Source organism: Plectropomus leopardus, chromosome 11 (genome assembly GCF_026936395.1).
Source record: "Plectropomus leopardus strain MGB_pleo_1.0 chromosome 11, ASM2693639v1, whole genome shotgun sequence".
Classification (NCBI taxonomy): Eukaryota; Metazoa; Chordata; class Actinopteri; order Perciformes; family Serranidae; genus Plectropomus; species Plectropomus leopardus.
The window spans coordinates 7,170,137-7,186,500 of record NC_142186.1 but is presented as its reverse complement, the minus strand read 5'-3'; the positions used below and the strand labels follow the sequence as shown (position 1 = coordinate 7,186,500).

The following is a 16,364-nucleotide window of genomic DNA, read 5'->3' as shown; positions in this document are numbered from 1 at the left end:
GACGTGTCCTCAGTCAGAAGACAGTTTGGGCATACCAGTGAGATGTAGAAACACCTTTTGTTCTGGAGCGTCTTTTCTTTAAGAACAGCATGATGAAGCCACCAGACAGCCCACCTCCACTGCCCCAACACTGAATGGCACTCCCCAAATGTGACTTGGCAGTTCTAATCAAATGATTTAGCACGTTAAATCAACCTTTAGCCCTATAATCAGATTATGTGGGTGCACTGCGCAGCATCTCCACAGCATACAGTATACCTTAACCTATTAATATGACCAACCTTGTGTCAGTGATTTCCCTTGCGATGGAAACAGTATCATGTTAATTATCACAACCATCTGGTCTGAGCAGAGGAAAAAAAAGCTTTCTCTTCCTCTCGCAGATTTGTACCTGTCAATCAAAGACGGCTTCAAACAAGCCACTGGGGCTCGGGAACAGCAGAGAAGAACCACGCTCCAGTCTCAGAGGATTTAGGAGTGGCGTTAAATTAATCTTCAGCTGGCAATTTGACTCTCCTCTCACTATGTTGTTGCTCTTACCACAAATCATTATTGATTTTGGTGCTGGGTTCCTAATATGGCCAGTTAACGCTATTTATGGATGTTTAGCGTGGTAATTTTAGGGAGAGTGTGGGATGGCTTTATTTTAACATTTTTAATAAGTTGCAATTTGATATTACATATGGTTTTTGGAGTTTTTAATCGTGTGTTAAATTTGTATGACAGAAAAAAATCTTCAATTTAAATTTTTTTAATTTCTCATGTTTATCCCGAGTTCTTTAACTATTTAAATTTTTTATTTGCTTTAAAGGTTATCATCATGTTCTCATTTTTTTAGCAGAAACTCTTGGAGTGTGTACAGTGTGACAAAGCTGAGATACTGAAATGATTCACTGCCTATGACTACCACTATCCCATGACATCACTGTGTTTGGATCATGACCAAATCTGTGTGTAAAAAAGAAAGGGAAAAAAAGACAAACTTAAGCCAACAGAGGACAAGGAGGGAAAACATGCAGGAAGAGACAAACCAAGGAGGCTCGCAAGACAGATGCTCTCCTCAAGGTGAACCACCGCTGACCCGTCTGCCACATAAATTATTCTGTAGTTTCAGACTCCATTCCAAAGTTGTGGAATTGGGTTACAAGATAATTTCACAGGCCACTTGCTTGTCTTCCTTGGCAGTCCAACTGGCTAATTGAAGAGAGTGATTTCCAGTTTGGGCAACTATTCAGAACATGGCAGTCAAAATCTGAATGATTTGAAGGCTCTCGTTTCCTCTCTCTGTGTCGCTCGCTCTCTTTAAATATTCTGAATATTTTTCCTGTCCATAGACAGACTAATTGTAGGCAAGAAAAATACTCTGATTGACAGTTTATCAAATATTGATAAATAAACAACGCTTTAAGAGTCTCTCGCTGGAAATCCACTGCGGTTATTTCAGTATATTTTACAGTAAAAGGTTGGACACATTTTAGGGCTTTAATAAACTGTCTAATATTTTTAAATTGTAGATTTGTGTTTGAAAAAAAAATCTAAACTGCCGGTTACTTGTTCCAGTTTTCAAGAGGTCAGGAGGTCAAGTCATTTGAGGTCATGGCATCACAATCCAGATCAACTCAGAGTGCATTATGGAGGATTGTGGCAAAGCTGCAACTGAGCTAATCCTGGTGTGTTTAACCAATATAGGTTCAGATTTGCAGGTGATAGGATGCTGTATCAAATTATTAAACCCTGGTGCAATAGTGGACAGTTCTCCCCTTAACCTCTTTTTCTTTTTTGCATAATTGATATAAAAGTTAGCTGGTAAATTAATGTTTAAGATCATTTTATATCAACAAACTGATTTCAAATGTATCATTTAAGATATAAAGGTGCCAGAAAATCTTTACCTAAGATAACAGGGTGGCAAATTATTATTTTTTGTTTACATAGTGCTTGTGATGCGTCCTGATGATGCCGGGCTGGAGCTCAGTTCGCCTCCATCTCCGTTTCTATTTACCCCAAAACGCGGGTGCTAATTAAGGGCGACGCTAATTAATAATTGGAAGTTAAACTAATTGTGGATCAAGTGAAGTTCACCAAGCTGCGGCTACGGTACCCGGGGAGGAACAAACCTTATCTTCAAACAAAAGCGCGAAACGCTTTCACCTCCCCAGTCAGTCCGTGGTGCGGATCGCGGCGAAGCGCAGCCCTCATCACGGAGAACGGTGCTGAGAAAGAGTGAGAGAGAGAGAGGGAGAGAGAGGGAGGGTGTGTATTGGCGTATGTGTGTGTGTGTGTGTGAGTGAGAGAGAGAGAGAGAAAGCCAGAGCCAGAGCCAGAGAAACGAGAAAGATAAAGGAAAGACAGACGGAACGATAGACTTGTGCGTAAAAAGTACCGGTGCCCCCCTTCTTTCTTTTTCTTTCTCAATTTCCATCAGACAAAAACCCAAACCGGCTGCTTGGATGAACCAGAACCTATCGATCTGTCAGTACTACACCTGGATTCACTGACCAGCCGCACAGCAGGCATGTCCCGAAGGAAGCAGAGCAACCCCAGGCAGATCAAACGTAAGTTTTTTGGTTTTTTTCCTCTCCCCTTTCTTTTTAATGTTGTCTCGCCGCTACAGCGCGTCTCCGAGCTTATTAGAGTTTGCAGAATATTGTAATAATAGTGACCACACTGAAGCTGAATCAGCAGCGCTCAACTATCGTCACTCATGTGTTGCCTGTCACGGTCCATACGCTCCAGTCTCCCTCCGCACTCAGCCTATGTTGTGTTTTTGAAGAGATGATTTACAGTCCAAATCCCACGGTGCTGCTGGCTGAAAAGTTTCACCACCGCTGCCAAGTTGTAGCGAAACGAAGTTATTTTGTTGCTTGTTTGATGTGACTATTCCAGTTTTCGTCCAAAATTGTGTATCAGACGGTGCATCACTTTGGTGTGCACACTAAAAGCTTTTTATGCCAATTAATCGCCGGTAATTCGGCGTTACAGGCCTCTAATAGATCCTGAACGTGTAGTGTGAGATTGCTTTAAAAAGGCCGATTTGTCTAGGAATTATATTGCTGTTAAATGTTTTTATTTGGAGCACATAGACACACACGTGTCACACACACTCCTTCACACACTCTTCGTTTTTCCCCCGTTTTACACTTACACACTCACTTGCAAGTGTGTGTGCATAAATACGTGCACACACACTTTTTTGAAACTTTACATTATGGCCCATACATGGTGTAAATATTGATTAGCAGTGTTTATACTTGTTATGGAAGTAAAGGAGCAAAAGTGTAGCAAGTTATGTTTTGATTTTAATTTTAACTGGAGTGTACAGTTGCTCTGGGGAATGTGTTGACCTCTCTCAGCATCAGTTTACACATATTTTATTTTTAAATTTAGGTGAAAATTTAAATTAAAATAGAAGGGATATTATTTGTTTTAAATGCTCAAAATTATTAATACAGTATGACCTCATGGTCTACATTATTTCAAAAGTGGGTCATAGTCACACTGTTGAATTTTAGTAATAATAGATATAATTTTTATAAAAGGTTTTAAGCCACTTTTCTTCAATTTATTGATTTTTAAGAGCCTATAAATCATTCCTGAATATGTGGGGATTTGTAATCACACACACCCACACATACACAAGCACATGGACATACATACACTTTCACATCTGAAATCCAACTGATGTTAGTGTGTGTGTGTGTGTGTGTGTGTGTACAGTGTGTGTGCTCACTTTGTCCACTGTGGGCTGTTAGCTGCTGTAACAGACTAAAAACAGACTGTGGTCACTTTGGGGTCAAAATATCAAACATTAAAGTTCTTCCACTGATCTCTTTTTTCTGTTTCAATATATTATGGCGATTTCAGAACTAAAGCAAACCATTTGATTGTGTGTGTGTGTGTGTGTGTGTGTGTGTGCGTTTGTGTCCATGTGTGGGTGTGTGTGTTTGCATGTGTGTGTGAGCTCTTATGCATGAATTCATGAGGACATGTTCATGTTGGTATACAAGAGCTTTTTTATTAAATTAGTGTGAGACAGTTTCTGCGACAAGAGAGTTTTGTATATTGTCACGTTTTGTTTTACACGTAATTATTATTGTTTCACCTCTTGAATATGGGTCGTACATATTTTTAAAAAGTTTTTGTGGTAGTCTTGTTTGGATTTTTTTGGCTTCTTTATGTAAAGAGAATTTGTATTTATTAGTATTTTTTAATATTGTACTGTTCATTTATTTTTTTTATAAAACATATTCAACATTTTAAATGATTAAGTAATTTAAATTAAACAGTTTAACACTTATTTTTAAAAAGATGGGGAAAGGGATATTTTTAAAAATGCCTTTTTGAATAAATATTTTTGCACAAAATTTTTCAAACACTTTGGTACAGTTTAGGTGACATAAACTCTGCATCCCAAAAAATATTTTGCAGCAACATCCTTTTGTTTTAACTATCTTTGATTTTGTATCCGTGTTTTTACTGGCATCCACCACAAACACTGCAACCACTTACAATCAACAAAGAAACACGACAACGTGTGACGTGATAGGCCCACTCATCTCTGGACCAATCTCATCGTTGCATCCAAATTTTGACGCCGAGCGAAGGAAGTCTTAATGTTTGCGTTACGTCTTTGTGACCTGGCCTTGTGTGAATTAGTATGTCATGTGTAAGATCTTGTTAATGCCGAGCCAGTGTGCTGCTGTGTAATCAAGCTCTAGTTAGAAACAGAAAGGTCACGAGGAGCCCTAGATCCTCTCTCCTACCCCGGGAACTCTGGGAAAAAAAGGCAGAGGAGGCAGTGCACAGAAAGTCAGCACAGACAGTCATTCTAAAGGACAAAAAGGTTGTTGGGCGCAGCCCCCCACCCCCACCCCCTCCTCCTGCATACATTGGACCGTTATCTAAAATTGTGATTTATGCAGTATTTTAATATTTTGCTTATTCTTTCCCCTTGGGTGCTCTCTGAGCGGTGATAAAAAGGCGATGCTGAAAGAGCACCATTAATTTGCTCCGATGACTGGGGAGATAAGGCCAGATAATGGGAAAGATAAGCAGAGAAGATATACCATCAGAAACCCGATTATTACCATTAAAATTCCAGCCCAGCAATCTGCAGCTGGCTGATAATTCCTTCTCCGTTTCCACCACTTTGGATGATAAGGCAAAAAATAGTCACTCAGTGCTCCTTGATTAGGCTGCCTGGATATCCCGATAATACAGTGATAAATTATGTATTTTCCCCCCTTGTTTTTTTTCTGTGAAACGTTACATCTGATTTTTTTTATACACATATATATAAATATATATTTGTGAGCCCCCTTTCTGTATCCCCCTCCCCTTGTTGCTTTTCCAAGAAAATGAAAAAAACCCATACACTTTTATTGTAATAAGAGTTTGATAGAAAAAGGAGATAGCGGTGGAGGTGTTTTGTGTGGGAGCACATATCAATGTTATCAGCTCATCTCGCAGGGCCAGCTGCTAGCTGCTGTTGTTTTTAGCCTTATCACCCCGTGCCAATATGCCAATAAATTGCCCAGATTGTTAGCCGTTCCAAGGCGGGTCAGTAGAATTTGACAGGAATGATGAAAATATCGCTGATGCTCTGCGGATTGCGATTAGCTGCTGTAATATGATGTGTGAATTCCACCAAGCTCCCTCTATCCTCTCTTCTCCCTCCCTCGCTCCTTTCCTCCCCCCTCCCCCCGCCTCGCCTCTCTCCCCGGCTGCTGGTGGTGTCCATACCTCTATTCGTACTGAGAGGAGAACATTTTGATGCTTAATAGGAAGGAAAGATATGAACAGGCTGAATTGAAACCAGGCCCCTCAGAGTAATTTTTCTGTAAAATTGCCCCCCAAAGTTTCGCGGCGTAAAGGGGAATCTGGATGATGTAGGGGAGCGTGCCTCCGCCAGTGTTTATGGGAACATATTGAAGCGGCCCTCTGAGGCCATGGGCGGACATCTAATGTCAAATGTGCTTATTAAACTGACTTAGTGTTCCTCCCTTTACTGTTGTCTTCACCGCATGGACCGTCTGAGAATTCATGTTGCTTCCTTTTTACTCGACATTGTCCAACCAGAATCGGGCACCATACTGTAGTGATTATACTGCTCTTTTACTGTAAGTTTGTATAGCACCCGAGCGGCAAGTGCACAGGTCCCCAGAGCTTACCACTATGTCATACTGTCCAAATGCTTAATCTGCTCGTGTGATAGTGATCTAACATCTGTAAAGCTGCTCCACTGCAGTTTACAGTAAATTACTGTAAAAAAAGCAGCCCTCTAATGCTTTTTTGTTATTTTGTTTTTATTTTTACCCATAATACTTTGTGTTTTAACTGGTGATGCTTTAGTAAATATTGCTTTCCCTATCCCATTTTTTTAGATGCATTATTCCCCAAATTCATGTTCAGGGCTTTTTAAGGAATATGATGCCAACTTTTTGGGGATGTTTATTTGTAATTGTTTATACTGATCACCAAGAGCCCTTAAACTGAATCTAATGTACATGCAACCTTTGGATTATTATAATTAGCTCTTGCTTTTCTCGGCTTGTCAGTTTGCATCTGAACAACAGCCAAACATGCTCCTCTTCTCAAGCTAAAAGTCTGTTTTTTATCGTCGGGACCATTTTTTTCCATCTCCGCTCTACAGTTAATCTCTCCAACTCCTTAGCATAAGGCCACTTTATGTAACGTCAGCATACTGTTTACCATATCAGGTGACATTTCTATCTTTGAGGGGCATTTATCAGAGGCAGATTACAGTAGTAAGGGATAAGGGGAGTGTTTACTGAATTGACTGCCAACATCCAGTATCTGAATTTGTGTGTGTGTTTGCTTGTGTATACATCGGCGCATGTACAGTATGTGCGTCGAGCATGTGGTTATGTGTTTTATAGCAGAGGGATCGGAGCTGTTAGCTTGATGTTTTGTTTTTTTCTTCTGTCTCTTTCCGGGAACAGGCTTCTCGTCCATTTTTTTTCTTTTTACAACAACTTAGCTTTCTTATATAAGGAAAGCGTGCTGATGTGATGCTGTGGAAGTCGTATATGCTGTGTTTAACCCTTGGCCCACAAATGCTGGCAACTCCGGCAGTCAGATGTTTTGGGGGTGTGAAATCAAAAAATGTTTGCATGCCAGCCTCCCTGTATATTTAAGGGTTTCTCTTTCATTGGGTGACAATCACGACATGTCTCTTGTGTTTCTCTTGTTGATTTCTGTCAGAAGAAGAATGGTTGTTGAATGCCAACTTTCCCTCAAACATCTGTTCCCTGCCAATAACAGCTTGTGCTATTGCCTCGTCTTAGCTGAAGGATCCCCAATTGCCTCCTCACTTTTGACACAAAACAACAATGCAGATGAATGTCATCTTCTTGTAATGTTTTTTTTTCCCTCTATTGTGTCTAAAGTACAATGTTTCTCGCATTGAGAAAGTATTTACAACGCTGCTATTACTGCTTATGTCACGGGCTCTGCAGCTATAGGGAGAGGAATGTATAGCAGCTGCTGTTTCCTTTGTTGAAAACAGTGCTGTGTGATGTGTTGGATGAGCTGGGGTTGGCAGGCGAAGGACTGACGGTGCCTAATCCTGCCCTCTCTGTCGCTGTAGCCTGCAGTGCCTGGACAGCAGTGTGAAATGTGGGCAGGGTTGCTGCAAAGGTGGAGGTCACTTCCTCATGCGGTTTCCTCTTTATCTTCCTCTTTCCTGAATTCCACTGCTATTATTCCAATAACCGCCGGTCCAAGCTGTCACCATTGTGTTTTAATTCAGGCACTGTAGCTGCCATCAATGTGAGCAAAATGTTAGAAATATGTGCAAAAACAAAATGCTTTTACTGTTGTGTATTTTCTTTTAGATTTTGTGCTCCAGTCCCTCAACGTATTCCTCTCTGTTTATTTAGATTTGATATCAATGATGCCCATTGAGCCCCCAGGTAACAATTGACTTTCAGCCTGCTTTAAGTTAATAGCCTTGTCTCTTGCTTGTAGAGATCAATATTGGTATTAATTAATCACCATTATCAGGTGCAGGATCTAGTTCCATTTGTTGTTACATCAGCAAAATATCAATAGAGAAAGTGGACTCCCTGATCGTCATGGCAACTTCATCTCTTAGGTCAAAGAGAGTTTATCTTATCTTGCTGCTGAGAGTGGCAAACTGCTTAGGAATCTAGTTTAGACTCAAAGATCATTGATTTAAGCCTTTTTTCACCCCCACCTTGTTGTTTCAGGAGAGAGAGGGGTGAGAGGGAAAAAAAAACAGAAAGGCAGCATTCTAATCACAACAGAGATGTAAGATTTAAATATTGATGTCCAAAGGCCATTACAGCAAAGAGGGCCTCTGGTCTCGCTGTTGTTCAAGTACGTCCTTTTAAGACCCAGACAAAGCTTTGATTATCAGAGGTGTCACCGTGGAGTATGTCTGTATAGCTGACAGTGTGGGACTGCAGGGGAGATCAGTTTCCTGCAGCCACCGACACAGAATGTTAACAGATCGCACTCTACATCCTGGTATTTCCACAGGCCTCAGCCTACAGTACATCCTGGCACTCACTGTTTATTATGGGGCTCGGGATATTGGGAGGAAGCAAAGTTGTGTTGATCTGAAATGATAAGTCTATCAACAGAGAATTAACTGCCAACAGTTTTGATCATGGATTCATCTTTAAGCATTTTAATGTTGTTTATGGTCATGGTGGTGTTTTCACTTCAGTTTTCCTGAAGATGATCACATGTTTTGTTTGTAGAAGAAAATTATGGAAAGTAATTAGTAACTAAATCTGTAGAGTAGAATGTTGAGTAGGAATGTGTGCAATTATTGCGACTAGTCCAGTAAACGCTGTTACCCTCTCCTGCTGGCAACAGAAAACATATGTATTATTATTTTATGTGGTTGAAATAATCAGGCACATTTCCTAAGATTTTTTTCCCTAAAAAGTATGTTGTTTTTTGTAATTTTTTTATACAAAATTTAATTTGTTTACTTTTATTCAGTGAGTTGTCATGATCTGTAGGATAATTTGCAATGTTCATAATGCATGGTGCAAAGTGCCTTACATTTTAGCAACATTTAAAACATGACTTGGTTAATGGAAAATTTGATTTGATTGGATTCTTTTTAGAAATTTCTAAGCACTATGACTCAAAGGAGTATCATGACACAAAATCCCAGAGAATAGCACCTTAAAGCATTACTAATAGCAAGTGGTTGGTAGAAACAACAAACACAACACAGCAAACGTTTTGATGGAAACTTTTCAAATTGCTCTTATAATATACACAATATTTTTAGGACTATATATACCCTCAGAGATTACATTGTCCTTAATTTAGACTGTTTTCTGAGTGTTTTTATTTTATTTTATTTTTTACTTCAATTAAGTCTGCTAGACTGAGTTTAAACTTTTGTTTAAACATTTGAGAAATTAGTCTTTGGAAACATCCCTACTGTAAAATATTTCCCTCTTAAATCTAGTAAACTAAAATGTAAAGGAGCATTCATTTTACACCCAACAAAAGTACAGTTACCTCAAAATTATGCTTAAGTATAGTACTTGAGAAAATGTTACTTTAAAAAGTTACTTTCCAGGACTGCACATGACAAAAAGCCATTCTTTTTTTTTTTGTCTGGCCATATTGAGATTTAGTTTAAATTCAGCAATGCTTATTTTTTTGTCAATATTTTTGCATTGCATGTTCTTTTTCAACCTGCACATTTTTTTTTTTTTTACATTTCACTACATAACAGCAGCTTGATTAGGACTTTGACTAATGAGCATGAGTATGTATGTGTATAAGAGTGCCTCTTCTCATGGGAAGTTCGGTCTGGTCAGAGCTATTTGGGTGGCAGCAGGCCCGGGTGCTTGGATGTACCTCATCTTGCTGTAGAATGCTCCTCAGGGTTGGAGCAGAGAGCAGGGGTACTGCGTGCTTTTTTTTTTTTTTCTTCCTCTTTTTGCCTCCGGGACACAATTGCCTCATTTAACATTCTCTATTTGGCCCCTGCCAAGAGGGGAAATAGCCAGGGTGAGTAAGAGAGGCCGCCACACATCATGAATTCTTCTTTCATTTAACTTGCACAGTCCCTTTTCACCTTGGTGATGCACATGGATCAGGAATGAAGATATTGCTCAATTAAGGGGATTTCTGAGGTTGCTCCTGAGGTATTGCAGTTATTTTTGTGCCATGCCGAGGTTCTGATGTATCATGGATATGGATATTGGGTTCATCACATTTGTGTGATGCTTTGACATCTCCATAGCCCAGAAGAGAAACAGCTCTGCGCCTGCAACAGGAACTTGCCTCTGCCATATTCAAGAAATAAAGTCTGTCAGTCTTCCACTGCAGGGATGTAAACAACTTTTATGTGTGTATTAAGATTCTTTTTGTTTATTTCAATTTAATTAGCCACAGTTAATCAAAACATTTTCATGGAATATGTCAGAATTGATATTAGGGCTTTGACTGAATCTTGGACGAGTGAAAGGAAAGGGACTCCTTGGAAATATGAGTCACGTTTTGCAGCAGGCATTGTCACAATATGTTGTCAGCAATATACAGTAAAATTATTGGCCTAGCATTGAGTTTGACTTCACATGAATTGCTTCAATTATTAGAAAATGCATGTTTTTTTTTCCTAAGTGATAATGAAAGGGGATAATTTGGGGAGCACCATTTCCAGGGCAGGATAGTAGCTGGCACACCAGAAAGTGACGCCCTAATAGCTGTTCAGTGTAAATCTCTGGCTTGGCAGGAATTACTGAGGATGTATTTGTGGTGGAGGGGGAGGGCAGCACGATGCAGAACTTTGCATTGGGATGAAATGAAGCCGGCTCTATAGTTAAGGGATAGGTGGCAACAGAGGATTAAGTAACAAGCTTTTCAGTTCAATTTGTACATCAGCATTTTCTGCCAGACGAACGGCACAAAACACGCAGCATCTTAAGGCCTCGGTGGAAAATCACTAATGACAAAGCTTTGTAAATAGATAAACAATTTATGTCAAATATGCTGAAAATATAAAACAAACTTCAAAATATGTTAATACTTTAAAGAGGCTGTGTTTTGATTTGCACCATTGCAAAGCTGGGTAAAGCTGTTGACAGCACAGCTTACACATCATGTGATCAGAGGCCATATCTGCCTGCATGTGATTAGCAGTGAGCTGCGCTACAGAAATAGCCATAATGGAGTCGCTCTCCAATCGGAACGCTTTTGATGATGATCGATTATATTTACTGTAAATTATGCAAATCAGATTAGACATGAGTGCATGCGATATTGGACAGTGACGAAAGGAGTGACGCGCTGCAAAGTACATGTCTCCTGCTTCTTATTATTTCAAAGCCAGGCTTTGTGAAAGTGACAGAGTAAACATCCGGAGAGAAATGCAGCCGCTATTATTTCAGAATCAGCCAATTTTCTTTTCTCTGTGTATTTCAGAGAATGCTTATCTAGTAATTACTAAAAACTGTTGACATTGAGCAAGCGCTGTTGCCAACTAAAATGCCTTTTTGTCTTATGATATCAGATTGGATCTTTATCTTAGGTTCACGCAATCATGCATTCCTGAAAACCAAAGATAAGTGGCTCAAACTCCTTATTTCCAGCATGAGTGTGGAATTAAGAGCCTCATTTTAGAAGAAAAAAAACTACAATCATTACACTGTGCATTCATTTTTGTAGAGGAAAAAAATGATATTTTCTTCCCTTCTGGTGCCGCCTGGAATGTGCCTGTGAATCTCCGAGACATACATTTGACCATAATCAAGTTTTTTAAGCTTCAGAAACAGGATAACAACTGGGTCAGATGATAAGCCCGGGCAAAACAGGGGAAAAAAAGCCTCCTCTGATAGACGAGGAGAAAATCTGATTGATTGATGTCTGCTGGCTTTGCCACCATCACAAGCCAGTTGACAGTTAGTTTGGGATCAGATGATTTCACTCTTCAGATTGGGGTTGAGGGGAAGCTAGGCAAATATGAAGGACACAAAGGTCAATGGCTTCTCTCCTCCTCTCTGTATCTATCTCTCCCTGGCAATAGCTTGCTTTGACAAACTGTAATATGTTGCTAAGCTTTGTGGCAGCAGGACACATGGTCATAGTTTGTACAGTAATATCCTATTGCAGTAATCTCGCAAGAAATGATTGAAAGTGCTGGAGGAATCTGGTACGAGCTCGGGACCCGTTGACATCATCAGCTGCTGTGGACTGGCAGATGTCTCCTGACTTGTTTGAACTGAATTTTCCCATGGGATTGAATAAGTTAAACAACAGCTTTGACTCGGAGTGAATCTGTTATTGTAAGCAGGATCTGATAAGACGGCACCATATTATGAGTTTGTGTAGCAAAGAGGCCAAAAATGGAATCTCCAGCGAGTGTCTCTCTGTGGTTTCGGAAAACATGGAACTGTGACAAAGGATGATTGGATGCATATTGTAAATAAACACCCAAGTCTTTCACGATCGCCTCTCAGTCTCTCCATAAAGATGTTCCATACAACATTTCATCTGCGCTCGCTGCTTAGATCGTGTATCACTAAGATGAAGTGACAAGGCGTGCTCCAGGTTTGACCCCATGTGGCAATGTGAGAGCTGCTTTAACCAAAACAAACTCTTGGAAGATCTTTTTTGGGGTCAGAGCAAGCCGTAATATTGCCAGTGTTTGTCATTTTGTTCCTTTCACTATTGTTATGGAGCTGAAATTTAATGAAACAGGCCTTGGGTGCCCGTTGTGATGCCTGTGATATTAAATAGAAGGTTGCACTGAGGGTCCATCTTGAACAGACATGTCCATTAGCTTTGTATGGGGCTGCTTTCAAGATCAAGGTCTCACTTGTAATGAAGTGCCTATGCAAATGCAAGTCAAAGTCTGCCATTGTAAATCACTTGTTTTAATCAAGTTTTTTCACTGAAAGAAATGTAGCCTCCATTCAGAGCCACTAACCAAACAATAAAAAAAGGATAATCCGAAGACAATCCCCATCCAAATGGAACCGGACATCATTTAGAGGAAGAGACAACAACTCTTTGTTTGTTTGAAGTGGCTGATATGACAACCTTCTTGTCAAAGACTCAGGGCGAATAAAAGGGATTTGTAATTACCATAATTATCTCTTATATGTTTTCACCTAATGATGTCCATTAAATGCTTGAGGCTTCATTTAGAGACTGCCTCGCTGTAGGTTGACTCATAATACTGCATGTTACATTACACGGCGCACAAGTAATGAACTTCTTTCATCAGAGATGTTTATCATGCAGTGCTTCTGGGGGGAAAAGCCAATATACTTCAGCTTTTTGTTACAGTTGGATTATAACAATTCTCATAGTTCCCACTTATCTTTCAAATTTGCTCTACATGTGATATCAACCCAATTGGCTTCATGTCTAAACAGGATGGCTCTCTAATCTAGACCGCTGTTCGTTTCATGTAAAACATCTCATTTTGTGGCTTAGGCTGGTGGCTGTCTTATCGTTACATAATTCACTGCCCTCTCCGTGATTTTCTTTGTGGCAATTTATTTAAATTCCCCCATGTTTATATATTTCCTGTCTCCTTTCATTCAAAATGATTGCCTTTCATAAGTTCAAAGACTCATCTTCAAGACTTTTGGTAACTTTACAGATATGAATTCACAGTTGGGAGAAAAAGAGAGAGGAGAGGGAGAAAAAAAAAGAAGCTATTTTTGTTGGAGAGCAGAAGAAGTGTTAGTGCATGTCCATCTCTGTCTCGAGGCCGAATCCGGAGGTTGAACTAACCCCCGATCAAAAGCGCAGATATAGCACTCTAACAGTCCACACCTCAGCAAGTGCAGCGTTTGAGAGATCATGCCTGAGTACATGTGTGCTGTTCTGCTTCTGCACTAAGGCCCCCTCAGTCCTGCATGTGGCTCTGCTCCTGTGGTTGCTTTGGTCTTTGTCCGCCACCTATCAGCATATCAGCAGTGTCTCTGAAGCCCAGTTGTATAATGCACCATTTATGGCTTTGTGGAGGGAGATGGCGGTCGGGCGGCGGAATAGCTCCAGGCCTTCCCCTCAGTGAGTGGATTAACGGCGGCCTGCTTTAGCGCACACTGCCGCGGTGTGAAATCGTCCCCGCTTCGGCGGCGGCGATGAGGCTCCCTCTCTCTCTCTCTTTCTCTCCCCTTTTCTCTCTCTCTGTTTCCTCACCTCCATGCAAAGCCTCTCCCAGCCATCTGTGAAATGTGGAAACTCTGTGTCTAAGTTGAGTTCAGATCCCATCCCCTCCGTCAAGCTGAGGCCAGGAAGCAAATGGGCAGGCAGTCGGCGGAGGGGGTTTGCAGGGGAGGAGGAGGATGGTGGTGGAGGGGAGGGGAGGAGCGGGGTGGGGGGGGATCAGCTCACTGATGTCGTGCCGCGTGTGCAGGAACCCTGCCTGTTCTCCGCAGGCGAGTTGGAGGAGGGTCCAGGCCTGGGTGCCGGCCGAGAGATCTCTGGTTCCTGCTTGCAGGTCCAAATCCCCCCTCTGTGTGTGTCTGTGTGGAGGCGAGACGGTGGCACAGCTCCCCTGAGCCCCTGCCCAGTCCTTTGAAGATAAGATGGTGATACAGAGTCCCTTTCGGTACGTCGCTAACCGATGGTCTTTGTGTGACACACATGCCTCTCTCCTTTGGAGCCTGCAGCTAAAACACCTATGGTCTTTACTGGAACGAATCGGCTGTATGGCCTCAGGTCAAATTAGATTATGAATGGGTGACAAAATCCTAGATCGTATGTTTAGGATATTTTTTTTCTGCCATTTCATGCTGATAACGTGGACTTCTGCTGTGGTTGATATTGTATTTCTATTTGATTCCCCTTCCACTGAGAAGAATCACTTTCATAAATTCTCCTCATACAGTCAGTGCCGACTTAATTTTTTCAGTTTTCCATGGCAACGAGTTGTCATCTTAACTCTGCTGATTTCTGCTATCTGAGCTGTATTGCTCTTGATCATGACAGCTTTTTAAACACGTTTTCTCCTCTGCATTTATAACCATATTTTTGTGGCACTCGCAGGCCAATTCTCCCACTTCTGGCTCTCCACAGCAGCTTTTCACAAGAGCGACCATCATAATCAGGCTTTTGAATTATGAACTCAATATTCCCTTTTACTTTTTTTTTTCCTCTATCCTGTGGCTTTGGGGTTCTGATCTGTGCATAATGTCTTGTGATTGCATGGCATTATGGTGGTTTGGAAAGCTGAACGGAGGGCCCAGCACACGCATCATCTTTCCATAGACAATGTGGATCTCTGTGTCTCTCTGAGCTCATCAGGGATGGGGCGTTGATTGCTTTTTGATACCCCTCCAACGTGGATGAGGTCCTGCATACATCAGCTAATTAGAATGTACTTACAGTGTGTGTTTGTGTGTGACAGACCCCACACTTCTCATCAGATCCTCAGCCCAAGTGCTCTAACCACACTCGCTAAGGGCTTTATCAAATTCCCGACAAGAAAAGAAAAGCTATACAGTGCAGGGGCTGGAGCGGGGAGGTGGGTTGTTGGGGGGGGGTGCTGCGTGTGTGTGGGATTTGATGTCAGGGGAAAATAAAACACAGAAAATGAAAAGAGAATGTATAACGACAGGGTTATTTCAGTATTTGGGTGAAAATCCCACAAACCCACTTTATATACAACACATATAGGGGAAAATCTGATGACAGCTGTCGGGTTTAAACTCAAAAAAGACGACTTTGTTTAAGGAGAAACCACCTTGCTACTGTTCCAGACCACATTCGGTTACACACTGGCAGCCGTGGAGTTAACTTCATCCCACTGTAGCTAATGACGGTCGCTTTGCTAGGAGCTCTGAATGGATGGCACAGCAGCGGGGAGGGAAGTTGCAGCAGCTAATTAGGCAGCACAAATGAGTGAGTGGTATCATCCCATGCACCTTGATGATATTACGGCCGTGGAGCATCAGAGAGGGAACCTGGGGAAAGTTTTGCTGTTGCCTCGCTGACTTTTTGGAATTTCCGGGCATTTCAACAAGGCTGTATTAGTCTCACACACTGCCTCACACACACACAAAACCTCCTGCTCACCAAACGTCCTAGCCCATGCTATGATCTGTGGAAGGTGCCTGGGAGTCTCTATATATTTCATAAAGGCATCCTATTACACCCCCATGGCTTGTAGGGAACAGTACACTGTGGTCTAGTCCCCAAGCAGTGGAGAATAAAGTGTAGGACGTGGCACTGGAACAGAAATCTAACTGCTGTTTCCTCAGGTAATCTTGACTTGGATCTTAATTCCAATAAAGTGTTTTTTTTTTCTTTTCTTTTTTTTTCGCAGCGTAAGCCAGATCCAAGCAAGAACACTCCACTCTGTATTTCTGCGGTCATACTTTATTGAATAT

The 16,364-nt window shown here is 41.2% G+C and overlaps 1 protein-coding gene and 1 long non-coding RNA gene across 3 annotated transcripts in view; both read left to right on the top strand.

Moving 5' to 3' along the window:
- Positions 1 to 1,395, top strand: part of LOC148188196 (uncharacterized) — a 32,172-nt gene extending 30,777 nt beyond the window's left edge. The window contains exon 3 of the long non-coding RNA XR_015778050.1: positions 384 to 1,395. This is a non-coding gene — a long non-coding RNA (uncharacterized LOC148188196). The remainder of the gene's footprint in view (positions 1 to 383) is intronic.
- A 726-nt stretch (positions 1,396 to 2,121) lies between these two features.
- zfpm2a (zinc finger protein, FOG family member 2a) overlaps positions 2,122 to 16,364 on the top strand; it is a 154,960-nt gene continuing 140,717 nt past the window's right edge. The window contains exon 1 of one of the 2 annotated variants that reach the window (XM_088083898.1): positions 2,122 to 2,555. In XM_088083898.1, the coding sequence (XP_087940024.1) occupies positions 2,516 to 2,555 (40 nt within the window). In that variant the 5' untranslated portion in view covers positions 2,122 to 2,515. The remainder of the gene's footprint in view (positions 2,556 to 16,364) is intronic. The other variant, XM_042490344.2, reaches the window with a different exon arrangement.